Source organism: Ambystoma mexicanum, chromosome 10, assembly GCF_040938575.1.
Source record: "Ambystoma mexicanum isolate Mex_15411 chromosome 10, UKY_AmexF1_1, whole genome shotgun sequence".
NCBI lineage: Eukaryota > Metazoa > Chordata > Amphibia > Caudata > Ambystomatidae > Ambystoma > Ambystoma mexicanum.
Window position 1 is genome coordinate 470,833,383 of NC_090932.1, and position 24,425 is coordinate 470,857,807.

At 43.0% G+C, this 24,425-nt stretch overlaps 1 protein-coding gene across 2 annotated transcripts in view; it reads left to right on the forward strand.

Moving 5' to 3' along the window:
• The window catches only part of CLDN18 (claudin 18), an 89,657-nt gene extending 65,529 nt beyond the window's left edge, over window positions 1–24,128 (forward strand). The window contains exons 2-5 of one of the 2 annotated variants that reach the window (XM_069618035.1): window positions 8,578–8,742; window positions 9,587–9,725; window positions 15,786–15,896; window positions 22,549–24,128. In XM_069618035.1, coding sequence (XP_069474136.1) covers window positions 8,578–8,742; window positions 9,587–9,725; window positions 15,786–15,896; window positions 22,549–22,720 — 587 coding nt within the window. In that variant the 3' untranslated portion in view covers window positions 22,721–24,128. The remainder of the gene's footprint in view (window positions 1–8,577; window positions 8,743–9,586; window positions 9,726–15,785; window positions 15,897–22,548) is intronic. The other variant, XM_069618036.1, reaches the window with a different exon arrangement.
• Window positions 24,129–24,425: the final 297 nt, after the last annotated feature.

The following is a 24,425-nucleotide window of genomic DNA, read 5'->3' on the forward strand; positions in this document are numbered from 1 at the left end:
TTACAAAAACAAAACTCTGTTTAAAATGCAATGGCTTTCATAGAAATGAAATGATCAAATTGCATTTGCTACCATGGAAAAACACAGTGGATTGTATCTTACACTGTGCCATTGTCCGTTTAAACTAGCATATTCTTTTTACTCTGACCACCCTCACTCCAGAGAATAATCATGGACTAGAACGCAATCTGGATTTACAATGGGATTTATTATTTACATTAAATTGTTGCTTTCTATTTTTTGGAATCATCCTAGACCCTCTCAGTTTGGATTTCCTCAATCAACAAGGCTTGAAAGCTGTTCTGGGCCGGCTCTAATATGAAAGCCTCATCCCCTTTAAAAGGGTTATCATATTTTCTGGAACCTCTAAGGAATCCCAGCTCTCCCAGATGGTGTATTTCATCACTCCATATTCCTCCTCATTTTCTTGTTTTTACTATGTGAAAGATATTTTATATTCCAAGTTATCCTTCCATTCAGAACACATCACTAATTCTCTTTGGAGGCTTTTGTCCTTAAAGACTAATTGCAAACTTTTGACTTGAAGATGGTGGGGGCTATTCACTCCTCATCTTGTAAATAGCAATTTGATTTTGTCCCCATAACTTTTGAAATGAATGTGGTAATGTAATAAAGCAAAAACCATTGGACTATATGTTGCAATGCACACAGAGACAGATGACACATCTCTGTGTGCTACCTTCATTTTGGGAGTTATTTATTTTTCATATTTTTTCATCATTTTAAAATTGTAAACCATGTGGATTTGATATTTGCTGAACAAAATCATTTTTATACTAAACACAATTGGTTTCAGGTTCCTAGCTTTTTTAACTATAAAATTAAGGTTAAATGGCAAACATGTAATTTTTGCTCATTTTCACAAGGATGTATCTAAATTAAATATCATGTTTGGCTACGAGGTGTCCTCAGTTTTACATTACAAGAAAACTATTTTCCACTATACTGCTATAGGGAAATGCAGACGGGATTTTCAGGTGAAAACCCAAGATTTGGAGTTCTTGTGAGTTGCAGTACCATTAGTAAATGATTTAGGCAAGCTCAGGCATGTGATTATTAATATGGAAAATCGCAACTCATGATCTGGAGTCTTATGACAGACACAACCCATGACTTTGAGAATACTTGGGCAGGGGGCCAAAACTACTTTAAGCTGAATTCAGGTTCATATATATTCAGAATTATTTCAAGCTAAACAGAATGCAGGGTTATACAAAGTATTAGAACTAATGACTTGGATTGTTCTTGTAACTTTTTTTCAGCTGAGTCAAATGAAATACATTGCAGGATTTCAATACACTTATCATTTTAGTTGTGCTTAAGTTGGAAGTAAATAATATATTGTTTTTTCATTCACAAGTGCATTTTGTTCTTAACCTGGTCTCTGAAAGCATGTCACCTTCCTATTTAATGACACAATGATCTCAATCAGTTAATTTCTTGGAGCACAGTCTGTGTTATTTAGTTTGCTGGATAACTTTCTCACCCATTTGGGTCTTGGGTCATTTGAATACAAAAGGTGAATTATTTTCTGTTGTTGCAAACAAAGTTAATTACAAACACCAATATTTTGGTGTTGCTTGTGTAAATGTTCCTGGCTAGTTCGAAATCCCTAACAGTTTGTAGGATATCTCCACATTGCTCATTAAATGCTGGTGTAAGGTGACAGGTGCACTCTTTTGTATTCAAACAACATTTGTTTGACTTATTTTCCAATACACACCACATTGAAATGGATCATCACAGTTTTTCAGCATTAGTTTTCTTTAGTGAGATAGTCTAAGGTTCAATGTTTCTCAACAATTTAGAGAGAGAAAGATAGAGAAATGCCAGATCTGCCTACGATAGTCTGGGTACAGCTACAGTATATATATGTGTGGCATGTGTGTTTTGTTTTGGGGGGCTTGTACTATGCTAGCACATATCTACGGCTGTTTCAGGAGGACCTATTAAATTATCTTATAATATCCTATATTTTACTATGTGTGATGAGTCTTTTTTCTACACTATCTCCACATCCTCATGTATAGAGTATGTTGTCTCCCCCTCTTTAAACATAGACAGGCTAATCACCATTATATATTTGTTTCAAGAATGGTTGCTGGTCTTTCAACTTAAGGGAGATATAGAGTTATCCAAAGGTGATCTCCATTCAGAAGCATGATGTCCCAGCATATTCAAATCTTAACTCAAAATGAAACGCTGGGTTTATAAGAAGACCTGGTTCTCCCATGTGGTAAGTAGTGAGGCTGTACTCTGTTGAAGATAGAAGAGTGGGCTCGGATTTCAGAATAGAAAATAGATGCAATCTAGGTAATTAAGCAGGGTATTAAAAGAGTATTGTAAAATATGGCCTTTTCTTCATAGAACCTTAACACATGGGGGGTCATTACGAGTTTGGAGGCAGCCATGGTGCTAATAGCACCATGGCTGCCTCCAAACCCATGTCCAGGTCCGTGGTGTCGGAATGGGGACTTACCAGGACATTCCGACCTAGACGGACCCGGTAACTCCCCATTCTGTATGCCATTTCCCATTCCCATTCGAGCCCCCATAGGGCTCAATGGGAATGGGGAAGGAGCTAATAACGGGCCCGCAAATAGCCGGCCCATTATTAGCTCCCTGGTCTCTTAGTGGTTCCCGCTAAGGGCGGCTGGTAAAACCAGCTGGCCCTAGTGGAACCTGCTAAGGGACCTCGGAATGCGGCGGTAGGGGGTTAACGGCACCGGCATCCTTACCTGTGCTGTTAACCCCCTACTGCCATACTTGTAATGACCCCATAGTTATACTGTAAAAGACTATAGATGTATAAAGGACTCACAATAGAAAGTCTGTTATTGAAACAGTAGCACAAATACATTTAGAATACAAAGTACAGGACTGTATGCCCCCAGAAGAATAGAGCTTGAGAATTTGTTTTTCCTGTAGAATCTTTGTTAATTTTACATCTCTAACAGGGTTTGAGCCAAACTAATGATAAGAATAATTTTGGTAGTGTTTGTTTAGTTGGGGGTACTCCCACAACAAGCCAGTTTTGGTTGTGCCGTGACCGGTGCTCATAGTTATGATTCTAAGGGTCCACATTTTGAAAACTCATGGAAAATCCAGCCATCCCGTGATGTAGTCTCAGGGCCTTTGTAGAATTTTTCAGTGGTGTTTCAGTCAGTGGGTCTAATGTGAAGTCCACCAAATGTGACAGTGCAGAGGCATTGTACAGGGCTATAAGTTCCTCCTTATGACATAAAAAGGTCTCAACATGTAGACACTAATGGTACCAGTCAAATGGGGTTTGTTGCAAGTCTTTGTTTACACAGTGGTTTTTGATGCATAATTTGGGCTTCTAGGTGTTCACTAGACAATACTTGTCACCTGCTGGAAAGTGTCCAGACCCCTATGTGTCGCGACTGTGGAAGGGAGGTGGAGTCTATAAAACACCTAGTGAATGTATGCCCTGCACTCCAGAAGGTCAGAGAGTATGCCTTTGGTCTCGTTGTACATAATTTAGAATCATTACTAGAGGACACTTTCTGGTATTATGTTCTAGAGGGTAGTTTGATCTGACTTTTGATCAGAGTTAAAATGGTGGGGTTGACAGTGTGATAATATGAATATTATTGAATTGATGACATGAAACTGAAAAGTATTTTTTATTGTTTGAATTAAATTGGTTCCTCATTGTTATAACGGAGAGGGTTTTTTTTTCTTTTTTTCTTTTATCTAATGAATTTGTTGGTTTTAAATGAGGGGTGAAATTAGTTTAATGTGTGTAATGAAGGTTCATTTCGGGGACTTTTCTTTCTGTATAAATGTGTGTCTTTACTTCTATATTATATTGCTTTGTATAAGGTTTAAAATAAAACATGTACAATAATAATAATAATAATAATAATAATAATAATAATAGGGATGGCATCTTCACAAGGACCACATCCAAATTAACAGGATCTCATAAGATCAAGCGTTGAGCAACAGACACAATAAGATATATGTTCCTCAAGGCATTATGAATTGACTGCTAGATACAAACAGTATGTAAGGGAACATTGTCCACAGAATAGGCCACTGCTTATAGGAGAGGCTTGTAGGCTCATTTGTCTTGAAGGGGTTTTCACAGGACAGCACTTCTAGGGGTATCACAAAAGAACACATATGTTTTAAGTACCTCACATTAGTCTTCAAGGTCAGAAAAGTTTCTCAGAGTAAGTCAACATCTATCAATAGAAGGAACTGCGTCTGCCCTTTAACGAACATGTTGGCAATGGGATATGTTCAAAGTTATATGTCTTCAAGAAGCAGGCTAATCCCTGCCTCTATGTTTAGGATGTCTTTGATACCAAAACTGGACAAACTGGTCCCCAGATTTTTTTCTAGTGGAAGAACGTAACAAGTTCAAGTCAGGAGAAGTCCAAATCAATAGTGTATAGTGAGGTTGATACCCATGCAGGCACCCACTAACAGACATCTACTATGAAATGGCACAAATGGCGTTAACAATCTCAAGAGTTCAATCAATGGTTGAACGGCTGTTATTGACAAAACCTTAAAATTCACTCGTCAGGTTTTTCAGTCTACAAAGAAGTCCAACTTATAGGTTTTTCTGGCTAGTCCCTCAAGCTGGCTCCCTCCACCCTAATCCAGGCTTCCCTATCATTCAAGGTTAGACGTCGATAACCCCTACTGTCTAATATACAACAGGAGGACCTAAAGGCCAAGGTCTTTTCAATCTTTGTTACTTCCTACGGGTTGCCTACTCTAATATTTGCACAAAGATGGAATCAATAAAGTTCAGGGTGGTGCCTGTACATTCTCAGACTCTCTCACTGTCTCTCTCCATCACTCTCTTTCTCTCCTCTCCCTGATCTTAAGCCATACTCCTTAATTCCTTATCCTTCCTCTTTCATAACCCCCTCCTATCATCTCACTGTCTCCTCTTACTTCCTACTCTCTTTGAACATCTCACTCAAACTCCTCTCTCTTCCTCTCTCTCATTCCCTTCTCTCCTCTCATTCTCTCTCCACTCCCACCTCTTTCCTCTTCTGTCACTCGTCTCTTCTCACATTCCTCTCCCTTCTATCTCTACCACCTCCCTCTTCCACCAGCTACTCCATCCTAACTCCAACCGTCGCCTTTACAACTCCTTCTGCTTTCTCTCTCTCTCTCTCTCTCTCTCTCTCTCTCTCTCTCTCTGCCTTTCTCTCTCTCGCTCTCTCTCTCTCGCTCTCTCTCTCTCTCTTTATCTCTGTCTCCTTCAACTTATATACACCACTCAACCTGCCCCTTTACTACCCCTTGGATTTTTCTCCACTGCCACTCACTCTCACATACACCCTCATATTCACAGATTTATTATTTCCACCTGGTACCACTCTCTCTCACATGCAATACCTCACCAGCACTCTTCATCCAAATCCTCCACAGATTCTTCAGTACCCTGCTACACCTTCCATCCTCCGCTCAGTCTCTCTTTCCACCTCCATTCCTCCTGACCTCACCCAACCACCTTTCGTTCTGTCTTGCTCCTACTGGTCTTGCATATCCATGAATGCCTGTTTCTGTCCTTCCCTTCTCCGCCATTGTGTCAATGTTCCACCTAAATTTTGGGACTCAATCTGAACACCTTCTTTTCCCTAAAGTTGGACCACTACAGTGCATAGGTATAATGACCCCTAATGGTGTTGCCCCCTTTTCGTGCACAACATTTCGAATAGTCGATGTTGCCTGTCTCAATTGTTGATGGTACGGTTTTCCACTCCCTCTCAGCTGCAGTGAGTTATGCTTCTCTTGTCTTGGTTTAACAAGCGCCGCAGTGTCAGAATCTCTATCAGGGCCAGCGCTGGTCAATGGGCCGCCACTTGCCAGATCCGAGATCCAGCATCAGATGTCTGGCCGGATCTCGGGACCAGGCTGACCCAGCCCCGACCATGCTTTTACCGAGCCCCCAGCTTTTCTGAAGGAAGCTAGGGCTCGCTGACCTAATCTGCGCAGTCCTCCTTTCCTCAGCGTCACTGCGCAATTTCTGGCTGAGTTTGTTTAGCCCATGTTCTTTCTTCTGTCCTGAAAGTGACACCACGGGAATCAATGGCCATGAATATCATTGGGGCGGGGGCCATCACTGTTGAAAGCACACATTCTTTATGCTTGGCACACTACAGTTTTCCAAATTTGCATTTTACAATTTCATAGAAAAACTAAGTAATTTCCAAATTCAAAAATGCTGAATGCATTCACTAGTTCTCATTGAAATGTTTTTTTTTGTCAGACTACCACACTGATGCTATGTTATTTGTGTGCCCCTTGCTTTGTGTTTTATCACAGGTTATATTTATAAAGATGTTATATGCTTGTTAAACTTGTTGATCACAAATAAATGCTTCTGTTGTGCTGACAGTTATTAGGAAATTAAACTGTGGGTTCATGTGTGCCAACTTTGATTTTCACTACGGGGCAGAAATACCCCAAGCTCTGCCCTAAATATAAGTAACCTATCGCCAGTCCCATACATCGACCAGCCCAACCCATCCCCTGGCCAACCACATTTTATAATTTTATAGCACTTGTTTTTTTTCATAAGGAATTTCAAAAAGTCACCCAATTAACAACAGGTTTTGAATATAACACATCTCAGCAATGGTCTGTCAACCTGCTGAGCTACCCAGGTAGCCTTGTCCTGTAGAGTGGGTCTATGGATCCCTTAATGTAGTACTAAAAATAAATGCATTACCAACCGTATTGTGGGTGCACCTCTGCCATAGAAGTGATTTAAAGTGAAATTGATGTACAGTGTGGAGTTTGGAAAGAAGCAGCATGAAATAAAATGCTTCATTTTTAAACTATTATTTTGAACATTTCCTGGCTTTGAGCGGAGTCCAACTGCTAGCTCTGCCTCCTCAGAACTCTAGACGCTCGGAACTCCCACCCCAGCCCTTGTGGGATCCCCCTTTACGTTGATTCCATTTCCACCACTGATCAGGGCCATCCGCAGGGTTCAAGTTCTAAAATTAAAAGCTGGGGGACTCATAAACTAACGCAATGGGATGTGACATCACCAAAAATGTGCACATCAAGGTGAAATATGCACATTTCATTAAATTGGCTTCGCATAACCACCCAAATTGCACAGGACGAATGGCATTTGCCTTTCATAAAATCAACACACACACACAAAGCCAAGAGAGGATGTATTCTTCGAATAGTGTTTTTGAAAACGATAAACTGTGCACATGTTTTAAACTCCAAGAACCAATACAAATGTTTTCCCTTGAACATGAAGTACCGAAATGGGACATTTCATCTCTAGTTGTTTGTTAATTTTCATCAGGACAGTGGTTCGATCCCCGAGATCGGCTTTAATTCACAAATTCAAGGAAGACTTCCAATGTTTCTCATTTTAGACGGGGGTACTCAGTCCACCCTCTGAAAAAGTGGGTGGACTCCGTCCACCCATGTGTTCCCTCGACTTTAGCCCCGGCCATCGACTTCCTTCAGAGATCGCCTGGCCTCTCCTGTTACTGCATTGCATGTTGGTCCTTGCAGTTCTGAAATTAACCAGTAAGACCAAAGAGAACTCTGGGCAGAAATGAGGATGCAAGGCACTGAGCGATCGACAGTGGTAACAGTGTCAAACAGTCAAGACAAATGTAGAGGGGTAAGGACTGGGCCCCCACAATTTCCTCACTCTCACCGCTGAGGTAGGATCGGCTCTTGCATTCACACTTGTAGGCTACCTGCCAAGGTAGGGAGCGGTCTGTGTCCCGCCCCACTGCAGGGTCAATCAAGCCCCTGACCCTGTCAAAAAAATAAAACGAAACCTCATAAAAGGGCTTTTTCCACAAGGAGACATCCCATCTACATTCACAATGTCATTTTATTGAAAGTGTATAGAAATCTAAATTTCAAGTGTAAGACAATGCTGTTCTTGCAGGGGGTTGCCATGACACATGCGTGAAACAGCTATTATTGTGCCTATTGCATTATAGAAGAGAAAGCTGCTTAAGTAGGTAATGACATCTTTCAACAGTGACCAAAAGTTCCACTTATCATCGCACTTTAGTGACCTTACTCTAACTTAACAATTGCAGATTCTTCCCCTGGTAATATACCATTGTGTTATGTGTATCTTTCTATTGTTCAAACACGCTGCAGAATGCACGACATGAGTTTCCTGAGCTTTTTAAAATTGGGTTCAAATTTCGTTTTTGTTTGTTTTTTAAATTACCAAAACACGGTTCAGACAAAGTCCGTGACCTTACTTAAAAACTAATATTGAAAACGCTTTGTTGCGGGACTGTTATAACTAGCCATTACAAAGGTCTACCTACGTGTGCGTTTCTTCCCTTATGACAAGGAAGACATGCCTTTCTCACATCACGTTGAGCCACAAAAATAAGGCGCTCGCTGCAAGTGCGGTTTTACATGTAGTCAAAAACATAGGAGAGAGACAAATGTACATGGGAGCACACATCTATGTGCTCCGATACGACGTTCTTGCTTCATTATGAGTGCCCCTCTCTCTGCAGTGAATCAACCTGATTGTGTTCTTTTGTTCTCTCTATTCAGCCATGTTCCAAGCGGTCAGAGCCCTTATGATTGTGGGCATTGTCCTGGCTGCCATTGGCCTGCTCATTGCCATCGTCTCGCTGAAATGCCTGCGCATTGGCTCAATGGAGGACTCTGCCAAAGCCAAGCTAACCCTGATATCTGGGATCATGTTCATCTTGGCTGGTAAGTGCAGCTCTGGTGCGAGTGCATGTATGCATCTGCGCTTGTGTGGGTCTTTGAGTAGGTGAACACTGCCCCGGTGTGTGTCTACACCTACGCATGGCAGGGCATGCAGCTAGGGTTAGTGTCTGGTAACGTGTTTGAGAAATGGTGATATGATATGGTATGAGAGGTTGTAATGCGGACTCGGGGATCGAAACTGTGTTGCTCCTGTTGTATTGCTTCCAAGGCAAGCACTTTGCCCCTGAGCTATCATCCCAAGTGGAAGGTAAACAGTAGGGAGGCAACAGCAGATGAATTAGAGGACAGAATGGATCCTGGATAAAGACCAAATGCTTTCAGAGCAGACCTTTGAAGGGACATATGAATGGTGCAGGAGTGTGGGCAGTTTATGGACATACCGATCATTTTTTATTATAAGTAGTTCTCATTGCACTTATGAAAAGCAGGCATCACTGATGATAAGCCTCAGAAGAAAACTATATTAGTTTCTCTAACATGTCTAATGCAATCTTCTCTGAGGAAGAGTCTGTCTCTCGTTATTTCCGTACACAGGAACAGAAATGGGCTGTTGTTTGGTAAGACCATTGGAAAAAGCATGACAGGGAGTAACTGGGAGTTTAGGGGAGAAGCAAGTGGTATTTATGGAACGTGTAGAGGTAAATGATTTTCTGTTGCTTGCTTTAGCAACGTGCTTCATCATGCAGCACTTGACATAATAAGCTAAGCGTCGCTAGTGCCAGACTACTTTCAATGCAATGTGTCTGAGACCCACTGCAGGAGCAGTCTTTACGGTGGGGAAGTATATTGCGGTTTCTGAAATCGCCATGTGTGGATTTTCCCTCAGGGTTGTGTGCAATCATCGGAGTCTCTGTCTTCGCAAACATGCTGGTCACAAATTTCTGGATGACGACGGTCAGCATGTACGGCAACTCCGCAGTCAGCGGGATGAGCGGCGGGGCAGGATTGCCCTCACTTCAGACCAGGTAACCAGCTTCACAGGACTTTGGGAACATGAGGTTTATACTTGGGGGTGGGAGTGGGAGGGGGAGGCGTTTGCTCCTGTGCAGACTTTACCACACCAAAGCTTGAGTGACAGTGGTAAAATGGCCCTCTTCTACCTAATATGATAAATGGCCATGTGCACTAAGGTGTGATGGCCATTGTCCGAGATTTGTAGGAAATTCCCAACAGTGTTTTATGAACAGCAGAAAATACTGTGTTAACCGCTGTTAATCGAAAAGAACTCGTTTCAGTGACGTGAGTAGTGCTACAAACATATTATTCAGTACAAAAAAGAAAGTGGGTGAGGTGCGCACTCCCGGTCCTGGTCAATTAAACCTGTTGCAAAAAATAAGTAGCTGGGTCACATCCCAAAATGGACAAATATTCACAGGGTTAGATCCCTTCTGCTGCAAATCAGGTACTCAGTATTAACAGGGTTAGATCCCTTGCTGCAAATCAGGTACTCAGTAATAACAGGGTTAGATCCCTCAGCTGCAATTCTGTGGTCTGTAGTTGTTCTCCTCCTAGCGCTTTCTTATCTCAAATAATCATCAGGGAGGCTGTTGAGCAGGTGTGTCTAATTAGACTCAAAGGATTCTGGTAGCTGTAGTGAAAACGTTTTTTTCTGTTCAGGTGACCAGCAACCTACACCCCTCCAAAGCACAAGTCCTTCCCAAATTTGGGGGAGGGGAGAGAACCATCTTTATGATTCTCCAAAGTGGGGCACAGTCACCCCGTGGCGCTGCCTCTGGAGCCCGGGACTCCCATAGCATTCAGTACAAAAAAGAAAGTGGGTGAGGTGCGCACTCCCGGTCCTGGTCAATTAAACCTGTTGCAAAAAATAAGTAGCTGGGTCACATCCCAAAATGGACCAATATTCACAGGGTTAGATCCCTTCTGCTGCAAATCAGGTACTCAGTATTAACAGGGTTAGATCCCTTGCTGCAAATCAGGTACTCAGTAATAACAGGGTTAGATCCCTCAGCTGCAATTCTGTGGTCTGTAGTTGTTCTCCTCCTAGCGCTTTCTTATCTCAAATAATCATCAGGGAGGCTGTTGAGCAGGTGTGTCTAATTAGACTCAAAGGATTCTGGTAGCTGTAGTGAAAACGTTTTTTTCTGTTCAGGTGACCAGCAACCGACACCCCTCCAAAGCACAAGTCCTTCCCAAATTTGGGGGAGGGGAGAGAACCATCTTTATGATTCTCCAAAGTGGGGCACAGTCACCCCGTGGCGCTGCCTCTGGAGCCCGGGACTCCCATAGCATTCAGTACAAAAAAGAAAGTGGGTGAGGTGCGCACTCCCGGTCCTGGTCAATTAAACCTGTTGCAAAAAATAAGTAGCTGGGTCACATCCCAAAATGGACAAATATTCACAGGGTTAGATCCCTTCTGCTGCAAATCAGGTACTCAGTATTAACAGGGTTAGATCCCTTGCTGCAAATCAGGTACTAACGTTTTCACTACAGCTACCAGAATCCTTTGAGTCTAATTAGACACACCTGCTCAACAGCCTCCCTGATGATTATTTGAGATAAGAAAGCGCTAGGAGGAGAACAACTGCAGACCACAGAAATGCAGCCGAGGGATCTAACCCTGTTATTACTGAGTACCTGATTTGCAGCAAGGGATCTAACCCTGTTATTACTAAGTACCTGATTTGCAGCAGAAGGGATCTAACTCTGTGAATTTTTGTCCATTTTGGGATTTGACCCAGCTACTTATTTTTTACAACAGGTTCAATTGACCAGGACCGGGAGTGCGCGCCTCACCCACCTTCTCTTTTGTACTGAATGCTATGGGAGTCCCGGGCTCCAGAGGCAGCGCCACGGGGTGACTGTGCCCCACTTTGGAGAATCATAAAGATGGTTCTCTCCCCTCCCCCAAATTTGGGAAGGACTTGTGCTTTGGAGGGGTGTCGGTTGCTGGTCACCTGAACAGAAAAAAAACGTTTTCACTACAGCTACCAGAATCCTTTGAGTCTAATTAGACACACCTGCTCAACAGCCTCCCTGATGATTATTTGAGATAAGAAAGCGCTAGGAGGAGAACAACTACAGACCACAGAAATGCAGCCGAGGGATCTAACCCTGTTATTACTGAGTACCTGATTTGCAGCAAGGGATCTAACCCTGTTATTACTAAGTACCTGATTTGCAGCAGAAGGGATCTAACCCTGTGAATTTTTGTCCATTTTGGGATTTGACCCAGCTACTTATTTTTTACAACAGGTTCAATTGACCAGGACCGGGAGTGCGCGCCTCACCCACCTTCTCTTTTGTACTGAATGCTATGGGAGTCCCGGGCTCCAGAGGCAGCGCCACGGGGTGACTGTGCCCCACTTTGGAGAATCATAAAGATGGTTCTCTCCCCTCCCCCAAATTTGGGAAGGACTTGTGCTTTGGAGGGGTGTCGGTTGCTGGTCACCTGAACAGAAAAAAAACGTTTTCACTACAGCTACCAGAATCCTTTGAGTCTAATTAGACACACCTGCTCAACAGCCTCCCTGATGATTATTTGAGATAAGAAAGCGCTAGGAGGAGAACAACTACAGACCACAGAAATGCAGCCGAGGGATCTAACCCTGTTATTACTGAGTACCTGATTTGCAGCAAGGGATCTAACCCTGTTATTACTAAGTACCTGATTTGCAGCAGAAGGGATCTAACCCTGTGAATTTTTGTCCATTTTGGGATTTGACCCAGCTACTTATTTTTTTCAACAGGTTCAATTGACCAGGACCGGGAGTGCGCGCCTCACCCACCTTCTCTTTTGTACTGAATGCTATGGGAGTCCCGGGCTCCAGAGGCAGCGCCACGGGGTGACTGTGCCCCACTTTGGAGAATCATAAAGATGGTTCTCTCCCCTCCCCCAAATTTGGGAAGGACTTGTGCTTTGGAGGGGTGTCGGTTGCTGGTCACCTGAACAGAAAAAAAACGTTTTCACTACAGCTACCAGAATCCTTTGAGTCTAATTAGACACACCTTCTCAACAGCCTCCCTGATGATTATTTGAGATAAGAAAGCGCTAGGAGGAGAACAACTACAGACCACAGAAATGCAGCCGAGGGATCTAACCCTGTTATTACTGAGTACCTGATTTGCAGCAAGGGATCTAACCCTGTTATTACTAAGTACCTGATTTGCAGCAGAAGGGATCTAACCCTGTGAATTTTTGTCCATTTTGGGATTTGACCCAGCTACTTATTTTTTACAACAGGTTCAATTGACCAGGACCGGGAGTGCGCGCCTCACCCACCTTCTCTTTTGTACTGAATGCTATGAGAGTCCCGGGCTCCAGAGGCAGCGCCACGGGGTGACTGTGCCCCACTTTGGAGAATCATAAAGATGGTTCTCTCCCCTCCCCCAAATTTGGGAAGGACTTGTGCTTTGGAGGGGTGTCGGTTGCTGGTCACCTGAACAGAAAAAAAACGTTTTCACTACAGCTACCAGAATCCTTTGAGTCTAATTAGACACACCTGCTCAACAGCCTCCCTGATGATTATTTGAGATAAGAAAGCGCTAGGAGGAGAACAACTACAGACCACAGAAATGCAGCCGAGGGATCTAACCCTGTTATTACTGAGTACCTGATTTGCAGCAAGGGATCTAACCCTGTTATTACTAAGTACCTGATTTGCAGCAGAAGGGATCTAACCCTGTGAATTTTTGTCCATTTTGGGATTTGACCCAGCTACTTATTTTTTACAACAGGTTCAATTGACCAGGACCGGGAGTGCGCGCCTCACCCACCTTCTCTTTTGTACTGAATGCTATGGGAGTCCCGGGCTCCAGAGGCAGCGCCACGGGGTGACTGTGCCCCACTTTGGAGAATCATAAAGATGGTTCTCTCCCCTCCCCCAAATTTGGGAAGGACTTGTGCTTTGGAGGGGTGTCGGTTGCTGGTCACCTGAACAGAAAAAAAACGTTTTCACTACAGCTACCAGAATCCTTTGAGTCTAATTAGACACACCTGCTCAACAGCCTCCCTGATGATTATTTGAGATAAGAAAGCGCTAGGAGGAGAACAACTACAGACCACAGAAATGCAGCCGAGGGATCTAACCCTGTTATTACTGAGTACCTGATTTGCAGCAAGGGATCTAACCCTGTTATTACTAAGTACCTGATTTGCAGCAGAAGGGATCTAACCCTGCGAATTTTTGTCCATTTTGGGATTTGACCCAGCTACTTATTTTTTACAACAGGTTCAATTGACCAGGACCGGGAGTGCGCGCCTCACCCACCTTCTCTTTTGTACTACAAACATATTATGTTCAGTCATAAGCAAGGACCTTTGTATTGTATTATATGGCTGATTTGTTTTCGTAAATATTCAAGGTGGCCTTAATTGGAAAAAGAAGACAACCGAGCAACTTACATATCAGCATTTGGGGTCCGATTATCTAACAATTGCACCGCGCTAAACAGTTAGGAAATGTACGCCAGTTTTTCTGCTTGTGTGATACGGAATTGAGGAAACATATTACTTAAAGTATTTTGCACTGGGGAAAAAACTGAAGCAGCCTGTATTTTTATTTTGACTAATTTAGTTGCATTGCAGAACATTAAACAGAGGATGCCCAAAGCCACCTGTTTCCGGTTTCAAAAGTGGTGGATTTTTGTGTATTTATTGCAAACACAGAAAGCTCAGTTCATGTGCTCTGTAAAGCAGAATTTGGACCACGCCCTAGCTGCCCCAATAGCTGCCCCAATTGCCCTTTTCCGTATCACACTGTCAGAAAGAAGGGCCACCATTTGCCGTCATTGCAAACATCTCCATATAATGTGGCTACACGAGCCCACAAACTGGTTTTCAGTACATCTGCGCCATGTCTAGACTGCTGCACACAGAAAGGTCCGTTTCAAAGCGGTCTGCTCCCAGTGGCTTGGTGCCCCACAACACTGAACCTCCCCTACGCCCCCATCAGGAATTAGCTCTTCCTACACTTTCTTGAGGTGGCCTTTCCTCAGTCACAGCAAGGTTCGGTGGCCTGGGCACTGCAGAGACAAGTCCATCTACCACTGTCTATAATATGTCCGTCTGAAAATCCTACTTATATGGAAGACGTCAGACTGCGGCGTGCTTTCAGTGATATTTGATGTTCTCGTAAAACAACATAAAAACCACATCATAAAATAATTAAAAACTTCGAAATGCCATTCCAGAAAAAAAACGTGTTATTGAACATCTATATTATGAGATTCAATGAATTAATGTTGGAATAGAATAATAGCCAGCCTGAACGCCTCGTCAACGACTCGTTATCATCTGTTATAAATAAAGCGATAGTGCAGTTTCCTGCAAAGGGTTACATTCCATGGACATCTCAACTATGTGTCTGTTACAACTCACGCAGCGAAGTCAGATGCCCTGCAAATCCAACTCAAACGAATGCCAGCGTGACGTTCCTTAATCTACCCATTGCCTTAGTATAGAAACCTTGCACGGGTGCACGTGCAGTTTTGCATGGTATTAGCACTAGGGCAGGTCAAAAACATAGGCTTTCAATACAGTTTTTTTTAAAATTTATTTTTTATCAGGGCAACGTTTGTACTAGTGGTGATATGCTGTGCTAAGGTGAACATTGCCTTTGCGCCCTTGACTAATATCCGGCAAAACTGCCCTTGGGCTGGTGAAAATCTTCCCTTATGAGGCTCAAGAAGGTGTTTCCAGTGGCAAGCACTGGCCGTATGGCCATATGGAGCACAGAAAAAAATGCAAGCCACGCCCTCTTCAGAAGGACTATACCAGTAGACTACCCCTCCCCCTCTCTCTCTGGGTGCTGCACTCTCTACTTATCGTCCCAAAGCCACCACGCCACTTTCTTTCATCTCAAGCTATCTCTGACTCCCTCCTCATTCCATCCACCAGACTGCCCAATCTCTTCATGAAGAGACTCCCCGCCACAACATACCACCATCATTTCACTCTATCAAGCTTCTTGCTGTGTCTGTCTCAATGTGATGCATTTGTACCCAAACATGTTTCAAAAGAAATACCTAAATATATAAATATGTATTTAATGTTTACTTATTCCTAGGTACACATTTGGATCTGCCCTCTTCGTGGGGTGGGTAGCAGGGGGTCTTACCATGGTTGGCGGGATCATGATGTGCCTTGCCTGCAGAGGACTCATGCCAGAGGACACACAGTGAGTAACCGTTTTGGAATGGGCTTCCTCATATATGAGAATTTGGTTCACAGGCATCATCACCTAATGGGCTATCTTGTACTCACGCTGCAATTTACCCAGAGTATTTTTTGAAGCATTGGAACGTAAACCTAGTGGAGCAGCAAGGGAATGGGGAGGTTCTCAGATGGAACAGAAGCTTTTGGCAGTTGGGTGTAAATATTGTGTATATGTAAATTCTCTTTGGATGTCTGCGCATTAGGAAGTGAGCATGTGTACAGCCATCTTTACTTTAAGATGGCCAAAACACTGCCCACTGCTAAAGGAAACATTAACTCCGGATAGGGGCCAGGTTAGTTGTCCAATGTGAATAACAGACTGAGTTAAGTTTCAGACTCGGTATGGTTTTACAAAGTTATCAAATGAAAGGGTCCCCTGGTAGAAAAACCACATGTTCGGAACAATCTCTTTAAGGGTTCTTGGACTATATACAGTTTCTGCCAATTCCGCATTGGAGAGCAGTTACAGTTCCTACACAAAAATGTCACTCGATGCAGGTTTCCCATCGGGAGGTTCTGAATCACCTTTGCAATCGTCATCGGATATAATCCGCAGCCAACAAAAATGAAGCGTAGAGCAGCAGGTGGATACGCCATCGCTAGCTCCCGTCCCCTCACCTCTATCATATTGGAACAGCAGGAGAAGAGCCCTATATGGGACACCAGGTATTGTTTTAATGCCGCATTGAGTGTATGTAAGACGATATGCACTCAGACAACCTTATCGAATGTGCCCTCGCACTAAAAGGGTGGAAGGATGTCTGCACACACCATTAGACATCAAAGACTTAAAAGTGAAATCGGAAGAGGTCAGAGTGACTTCATGAAGGAAAGACATGAAGACGCACTGAAACTATATACACATACTTAAAGAGTGAAGATGTAACTGAAGTAACAAGAGAAACATGTAATCAAACATGAAGAAATCATAGGCGCTAAAGAAATTAGTGAGTAGAGATCAAGTGAATGCACATATGCAGAAAAGCAAGGTAGATGAGATGTATAGAGGCTTACTGCAGAAGAAAATATAACGTGACTGAAGCAGCCATGAGAAAAAGATGGACACCGGACTCGTGTTGAAACAAATCAAGCTACCTCAGAGACAGACCATGGCTGCAGAGTCAGGAAATACAGAAAAAGCAGCTTCAAAAGAGGAATAAAGAAGAGTCTATTGGCCTGGGATCAAGGATGCCACCTCAAGGAATAATTGCAAAGCGCAAAGGGTATCAAGAGGATAAGCCATGTACATAAGACATATTTCTCTTACATTAAGCAAAGAAGAAATGGAGAATAATGGAGTACCTACGCTCCATTAAAAGTGCCAGAACAGAGAACAGACTGCAAGGTCAACTATAAAGAAAAAGCCTTGGCTTAGGGCCTCAGCGATGATGGACTAATTGGGCAAATGGGGAGTAGTCTGACGTTGCATCTGCAATGGAGTTTCGTTTTGCCTATATGCTGCTAACGAGCCGAAAGTCCAAGGTTGGGAGAGAATGCCAAGCAATCAGAGGGTCTATGTAGAAACATTGTACAATGTTGCACAGGCAAATCCGTTGCTGCTATTCTGCTGTTATCTGTATTATACGCATTTAGAGGTGGTTTAGGCGTGCCTACAAGATTAGGGGCATCCAGTCAAATATATTTGTTTCCTTAACCTATCCCTCCCTTCAATAGGTTTTACAGTTTGCCACATAGGATGAAGTCAGAGATGATGCATATCCAGGAATAAAGCATCTTTATAAATCAAAACCTATGTGTGAGTGTGTGGACTACAGTTTGTTATTCACCAGATTGCCCTACTTTATTCTGAGCTGATCGTAAAGTAGTAATTTGTCATATTCGTCTGTCCAGTTATTTTGGTCTGATATCATTATTGGTAATTCCATCGAGCACATGAGATGCTTCAAGGTGCTAGAGCACAGAAGGGGCTGGGATCAACTGAGTTACAAGGTAGGACACTATAGTATGCATAGGTGGTCTAAGTGACCCCTTCCAGTATCCCTTCTTTTGGTCATCAGTGGCTTTCTGTAACCAGTAAAGGGGAGTGTGTGAACTGCACTTGGGTTCCATCCTCTAGTTACCTATTGACCCTGCTCCTAGTCTCCTGGCTGGTCAGCCACCCTTACTTCTGTTCCACACTCTGGTACCTCCTCCCTTCTTGGCATCCTATGCTTCAGATCCGGAAATCTGCTCCTCAACCACAGACTACCCAATAGGCCCATCTCACAGAGTTTTCCTTCCACCACTTTCTGATAGTCTAACCACTCTCCATTCATTCTGATGTGTCTCCAACCTCCTCCGATAACTTCCACACCTCCTCTTTCGATGTCTCTCCAACCTCCACCAATAACTCTCCCACCTCCTCCTAATGTTTCTCCAACCTCCTCCCATAACTCTCTATTCTGTCCTTCTGATGTTTCTCCAACCTCCTCCAACAACTCCCCCACCTCCATCTTTTGATGTTTCTCCAACCACATCCAACAACTTTTCCTCCTCCTCCATTTAGTCACCAGCAATTCTTCCTGAAGCGTTCTCCCCTTCTATCTGTGCTTCCTCCTGCCTCGACCACACTATGCCTGTTCCTTCAGTCTCCTTCTCCAGTCTTTAGATTTCCTCCTCAAGTCCACTGGTCAATTCTTTCTAAACACCCTACTTTGTCTACTCCAACAAACCACCCCCTGGGCTTTGAGGTTTAGATTTGAATAGACTGTATTCCCCTCAACTGGATTGGCTCTCTGACCATTGGCTTGTGACTAGAGCTTAGTAGGGGACTTATCGTAATTGCCAAGTTACTAATACCACCCCTTGCGGCCTACCTAGTGCAGTAGAAGCTACATGTAGGGGGGCAGCCATTTTAATTGGGTTCAAATTGGGTTTAAATGGAGAAGGATTTTCCAATGAAAAGTCTCCTGGGGTGTTTGGGCATTCATCCCAGGGCTTTGTGAGGCAAGGGCTGACCTTGTCTTGTCTTTGGATAACGTTTTGGATTTCGGCAGATCAAAATGACCTTTAATTTTATGCAAAGCAGGCTGTGACACTCACTGGTGATATTTGTCCTCTTCCCTTCTCATAAAGGGGAAATAGGGGTGTGCCAGACTCTTCATCTTGGAATGATAACCTTCTATCAAAAATGTATTTATATCGTATTCTATATTTTCATAATGTGCTTTTACTCAGTAAGATAAGGTTAACTTTTTAAAAGAAACATGGATACAATGCAATCATTTCCTTTTTTTTAAACTGCTATTGCAAAAATAATACGCAACCACTCTACTCCCATCCCAGGACGTAGGATATCTGTTTCTTGCGAATCGGCCAGCATCTGTTGGGGTGGCTCTAGGAAACATGCAACAGACTATGTGGTATGCATTTAGACTTGCAAAGCGTGAACAATCACCTTGAAAAGACATCTTGGCGCTAATCCTGAGCGAGGATGTTAATACCAACCCACCCACAAGCACATAGCATTAATGTGGGACAAAGAACATGTTTAAGCTCTGCTTAACTCCAGTTGAATAACAGTGAGGCAGGGTCGGTTGGCAGAGCATTCCAAAGCTTACCTCACAGTGCTGAAAAAGACTGGCCACCCAATATGGATGCCTAAACCGGGTCACAGAAAGGAGTCTGGCTGATGTTTAGCGAAGTAAGCTAGGAGGCTAGTAGTGACCAAAGCAGGTGCTAATAAAGTAACGGGCTTGGTTGTAATAGGTTTTGTGAACCAGGCACAAAACTTTAAAATTAATAGATTTTTCAACTTGAAGGCAGTGGAGAGTTTGAAAGAAATATGGACTCTAAGGCCCAGTTGAAAAATCAGCCTAGCTGTGGCTTTCTAGATAAGTTGCAATCTATGGATATCCAACGTGGACAAGCCCAGGTAGGCAGCATTGGAAAAATCCAGCCGACTGGCCACTAAGGCATTGACTTGCTGAGTTGTATGCGACAGACTGCAGTTGATAAAAGCAGGCCCTGGAGACCATGCTGATGTGATAGTCCAGAGACAGTACAGGATCCATCCTGAGCCAGACTCCTAGATCCCTAACCTTCTGCGACAGACCTGCAAGGACCAAGAGTAGATGACAATATTTTTTGGATCATTAATTAAGGGCTAAGGTCTCTGGAATCTCAATTAACAAGAAGCTAGATTGTGAAGGAGACAAGGAATTTGAAAATAAACACATTTCTGTTTTATGAATGTTACATTTCAAACGAGTAAGAGGCAACATATGACGGACTTGTTCTAAACATCCTTTGAATTGATCAGCCTGCTCCTGTGTTGAGTACCCGAAATGGAAAATAAGCAGAGTGTGGCTAATACCTACATAGAAAGAGAAAAAGACAGAGTGAAACAGAGAGAGACAGAGATAGAGCGACAGAAAAAGAGTTGCATGAAGAGAAAAAGAGAGAGGAAAGAGGGAAAGACAAAGCGAGCTGTACTACATTGGTGCTGTATGATTCACCGTGCATGGCTACTTATGTTTGATTTCTACGAACTGTGAAATTTGAAAGGGGGTAACAAAAGCATACTGGGTTTTTATGTAATTGTTTTACAAATTGCAGTACAAATGGCAACTGTGGTATTTCGATTCCCCCCCATAGAGCAGGCTATAGTCTAGAAGGTTATATGGGGGGCAGAGGGAGAAGTGAGGGGGTACAAGTGGGTACCTTCCTAAAACAATCCAAATTGGTACTGCTATAGCTAGCATTTTGTGCCTCCAGAACTCTAGCACTGGTATAATTACATACATTGAACAACATGCGTGTTTATGTCTTTATGAGGAAGAGAGAATATGGGCTAATTTACTCATATTTTACAAAGAAGTTTGTTTTCAGTACATGAGAGTTGATTGTGGTTTGAAATAATGTTAAGGGGACACTTTGGCTTTGAGTGGATAGGCACAGATTATGTGACAGTTTCCTGCTTGACCCTTAGGGTGTCCATGGAAGCCAAGCCCTACCACGCACCACATGATATAGGGCCTGGGAGCAGTATGGGGTGGCTTCTACGGTCTCCACCAGAGCACAGGGATTGGCAGGCGGTGGGGCAATCAGCTTCACAGTGCTGGATCTTTAAGAGATTTTTGGGAGAAATTGTATCTTTAGATCAGCAGGACCCTTAAGCACAGATCTGTGGCGTTGCAGTCACCGTTCACAATTCCGGCAACATGTGTGTAGGCACCATCCAGCTGCAAACCTACATAATCCTTATAGTCTGAAAGAGCACAAAGATGCAGAGAAGAGTAAGGGCTCACCAGATCCGCTGGTGGATCCCATCATTTTCACTGTACTGCGCATGAGCAACATCTCCAAAACAAAGAGAGTGGACCAGCCAATTGAAGGCTCAATCGTCAGTTACTAGCAATTCCAGACAAAAGAAACCAAACACACTTTAATGCACGGTACTCATGTGCCCAAACCAATACCAGAAGCGAAACAATGATCAACTCAGTTGCACCATGTCAGGGAATACACGGCCCACGTTGGGGGCGTGGATGTGTAAAAGAGGAGTAAGGAGTAAGCAGAGCAGCAGTGTGGTCTTTTGGAGTAGCAGAGTGACGTGGACCAGAGTGGTGCATCATTACAACCTGCAGGGAGAGGACAGGAGGTGCTAGACAAGTCAATGAAGGTGCAGGAGGTGGAGAAGCAGGAGAATTTGGAGAAGGGGACATTTCTGGAAAAGGTCAATGTAGCAGGAGAGGTTGGAGAAGATCAAGTTACAGGTGAAGGAGGAGATGTTGGAGAATTCAGAAGAACTAGAAACAGCGGAGGAGGTGGTTTTGAAGAGCGGAGAATGAGGGAGAATAGGCAGAGAAGTGGGACTTGAGTGCAAGAGAAAGAAAGTGAAAACAAAAACCACCCAGTTGTCTTGGAGATGGGGTAGGGGGAATGAGCTGTGGCTGAAAGTCAAGGAGGACTGTAGAATAAAGTTCTGGGGCAGAGCTAAACATAGTGACAGTAGCAGAATCACTGCCACTTTAACATTGTTTTACCTGCACTGCCATACTCGTAAAGAGGCCCAATATTTAGAAGTGTTCCAAGAACCAAGGAACATGACTCAGGCACTTTGAAAGAAGATCGCAGGGAGAGTCCCAGGAGAACTAATAATCCTCAGACCCTTTGGGTAGAGGTAAAACCCATCACAAACAGGGGTTTGCTCTAAGTAGTAACCACTCACGGAGACGGGGAAAATGCCAACGTATAAAATAATTTTTGGCAATAACAATTCTTCCTAACCAGAGACTTATCCAGCACTTAAACATTCATTCCGAGGTGCCAGGGGTTATTTAGGTTGACCTATATTGGAAAAGGAGGATTTGTTTGCGATTCTGCCACCAGTCGAAATCCTTCTTCATTTATTCCTAGTGCCAAGTATAAACCCCAAAAAAGCCTCTATGCTTGAACCTTACTAACATGTATGGGCATGTCCCACAATGTTTTCATGACAACTGGCTTAACAGTCAGCTGATCAATGTTAACTTCAAGGATGAACACTTTATTTTAAGTATTCTAAGTTAGCTTCAAATGTGCTTTGAGAATGTAAGTTTTTCTAATAGTAGTACATTTTATATGCTTACACTATCCTCGCAGATAACATATTTTTCTTTTGATTTATGCAGCTACAAAGGAGTATCGTACCACGTATCGGGCAAGACCTCGGCATACAGGACTGGCGGTTACAAGACATCCGCTGCCTACACCACAGAGGATAAGAGTAAAAAATCTATCTACAATGAATCCAAACGGAGTGATGATGGGAAGAGTTACCCTTCGAAATATGATTACGTGTAAACATTTATCCAGCAATCTGGGTGCGTCATGCCTGAAAATACTCCTAATGACATAATATACTTTTGGGAGCAGACATATGTGCGCACCATTCAGTTTATGCAATTGCTTCCTTTTGCACCCCGTTATGCTCAATCTGGATAATGGATGGGTGGGTAGGTGGAAAGGGAAAAGGTATTGAAGTGCTTGGATTCAGTGTAATGTTTATATTTCCTCTGATGTTCATAGGGTCAGGGGATCATTTTTCCTCTACCTCTTATTTTGCCTATGGAGCACATGAGCGATATCTGTGGGACCCCACAAGAAAAGGCTGTGCTCACCAGAGGTACATACATGTGCGGGATCCCTACATCTCTCCTTCTGCTCCTGCATCCCCATGGCCAATACTTCAAGGGGATTAAGTTATCTGATCATCCAATCCCTGACACCCCATTGAAGTAGTTTGGGGCATAGACAGAATTATGAAATAGAAGCCATTTAAATCTGACTCAAAGAAGCTGAATACATCCAGGATTGGACCAGAGTGGTCTATATAGGAAACAATCTTCATTGAAAAATGTGTTGGTGTGGTCCACATGGCAGGCCTGTATGTTTCTATATATGGAATTTATATAGATGCACTTAGCTAGAAACTAAAGGAGTGATGTATGGAAAGCGCAGGGGATTATAGAGTGAGGGAAGGGTAGGGGGGCGAAGGGGAAGAGTGACAAGAAGTTCTATCAGGGGGCCACCAAGTGATGACGTGTTTCGTGCAAAGCAGGCTCTTCTGTTTCTTCCTGAAGTACTTCTCTCTTCAATGTGCTAATCTAAAATTATCTACAAATAAGACACATTCTCTGTGCCCCTGTCTCTAATAAAGAAGTGGATCTGTTCAATGAAATTGGATATAAAAAATTATGGACAACTCCAGACCGATCTACTTGGAAATTCAACAAAGACTTGTTACTTTATACATTTAAATAAACCCTTCAACCAAGGATGAAACATAGGTTTTTAAGAGTCACAATATGTTTGCTGGAGAACAGGGTTAACATGTTTACGTCCAACCAGAGAAGCACATTATCCTTTGTATATTCTCTTTCTATTGAAGCTTTTTCCATAAATTGACACAACATATATCTCCAGCTTGTCATTCGGGTGCCTCAGCTAAATGAGTGTAACCCAAGAACCAGGGTGCTAAATGCAAAGTGCCGTCCGTATATAGACAATTGCAGCAGTTCTACGTCCTATAAACTGTATATTTCAGAGAGCTTTATTTGACTTTTTCAACACTTTTCTTCTGGTGTATTTTTTAAACGTGAAACTTATATATCCTTAGTACTTAGAAACAAGCATTTGTATTTTGCTTTTGAACCCGTTACACTTAGTGAAAATGTGTATGAGTTAATAAATACCCTTTTGTTTAAATTGATGGTCATGGATTGGTCTCTTTCTTTAAATAAATGGCTCATTAGCTTCAGTTTCCCCACAATCTTTTCCAATTGTTACTAGGCCTCGTAGAAAAGAGGCACTACATCACATCTGTTTCACCTCTGCAACCAAGCACATAGACACTGCTGCTCCATTTTAGCCTTGTAAATCACAAGAACCCAACCTTGCCCAATCCCAACTCCAGCTTCCAATTTAGAAGCTTTCTGTTTTGTAAGGCAATTTTGATTTGTTTCTAGAAATTGTCAAAGCCTTGCTGTTTCTTTTACAAAGCTGACAC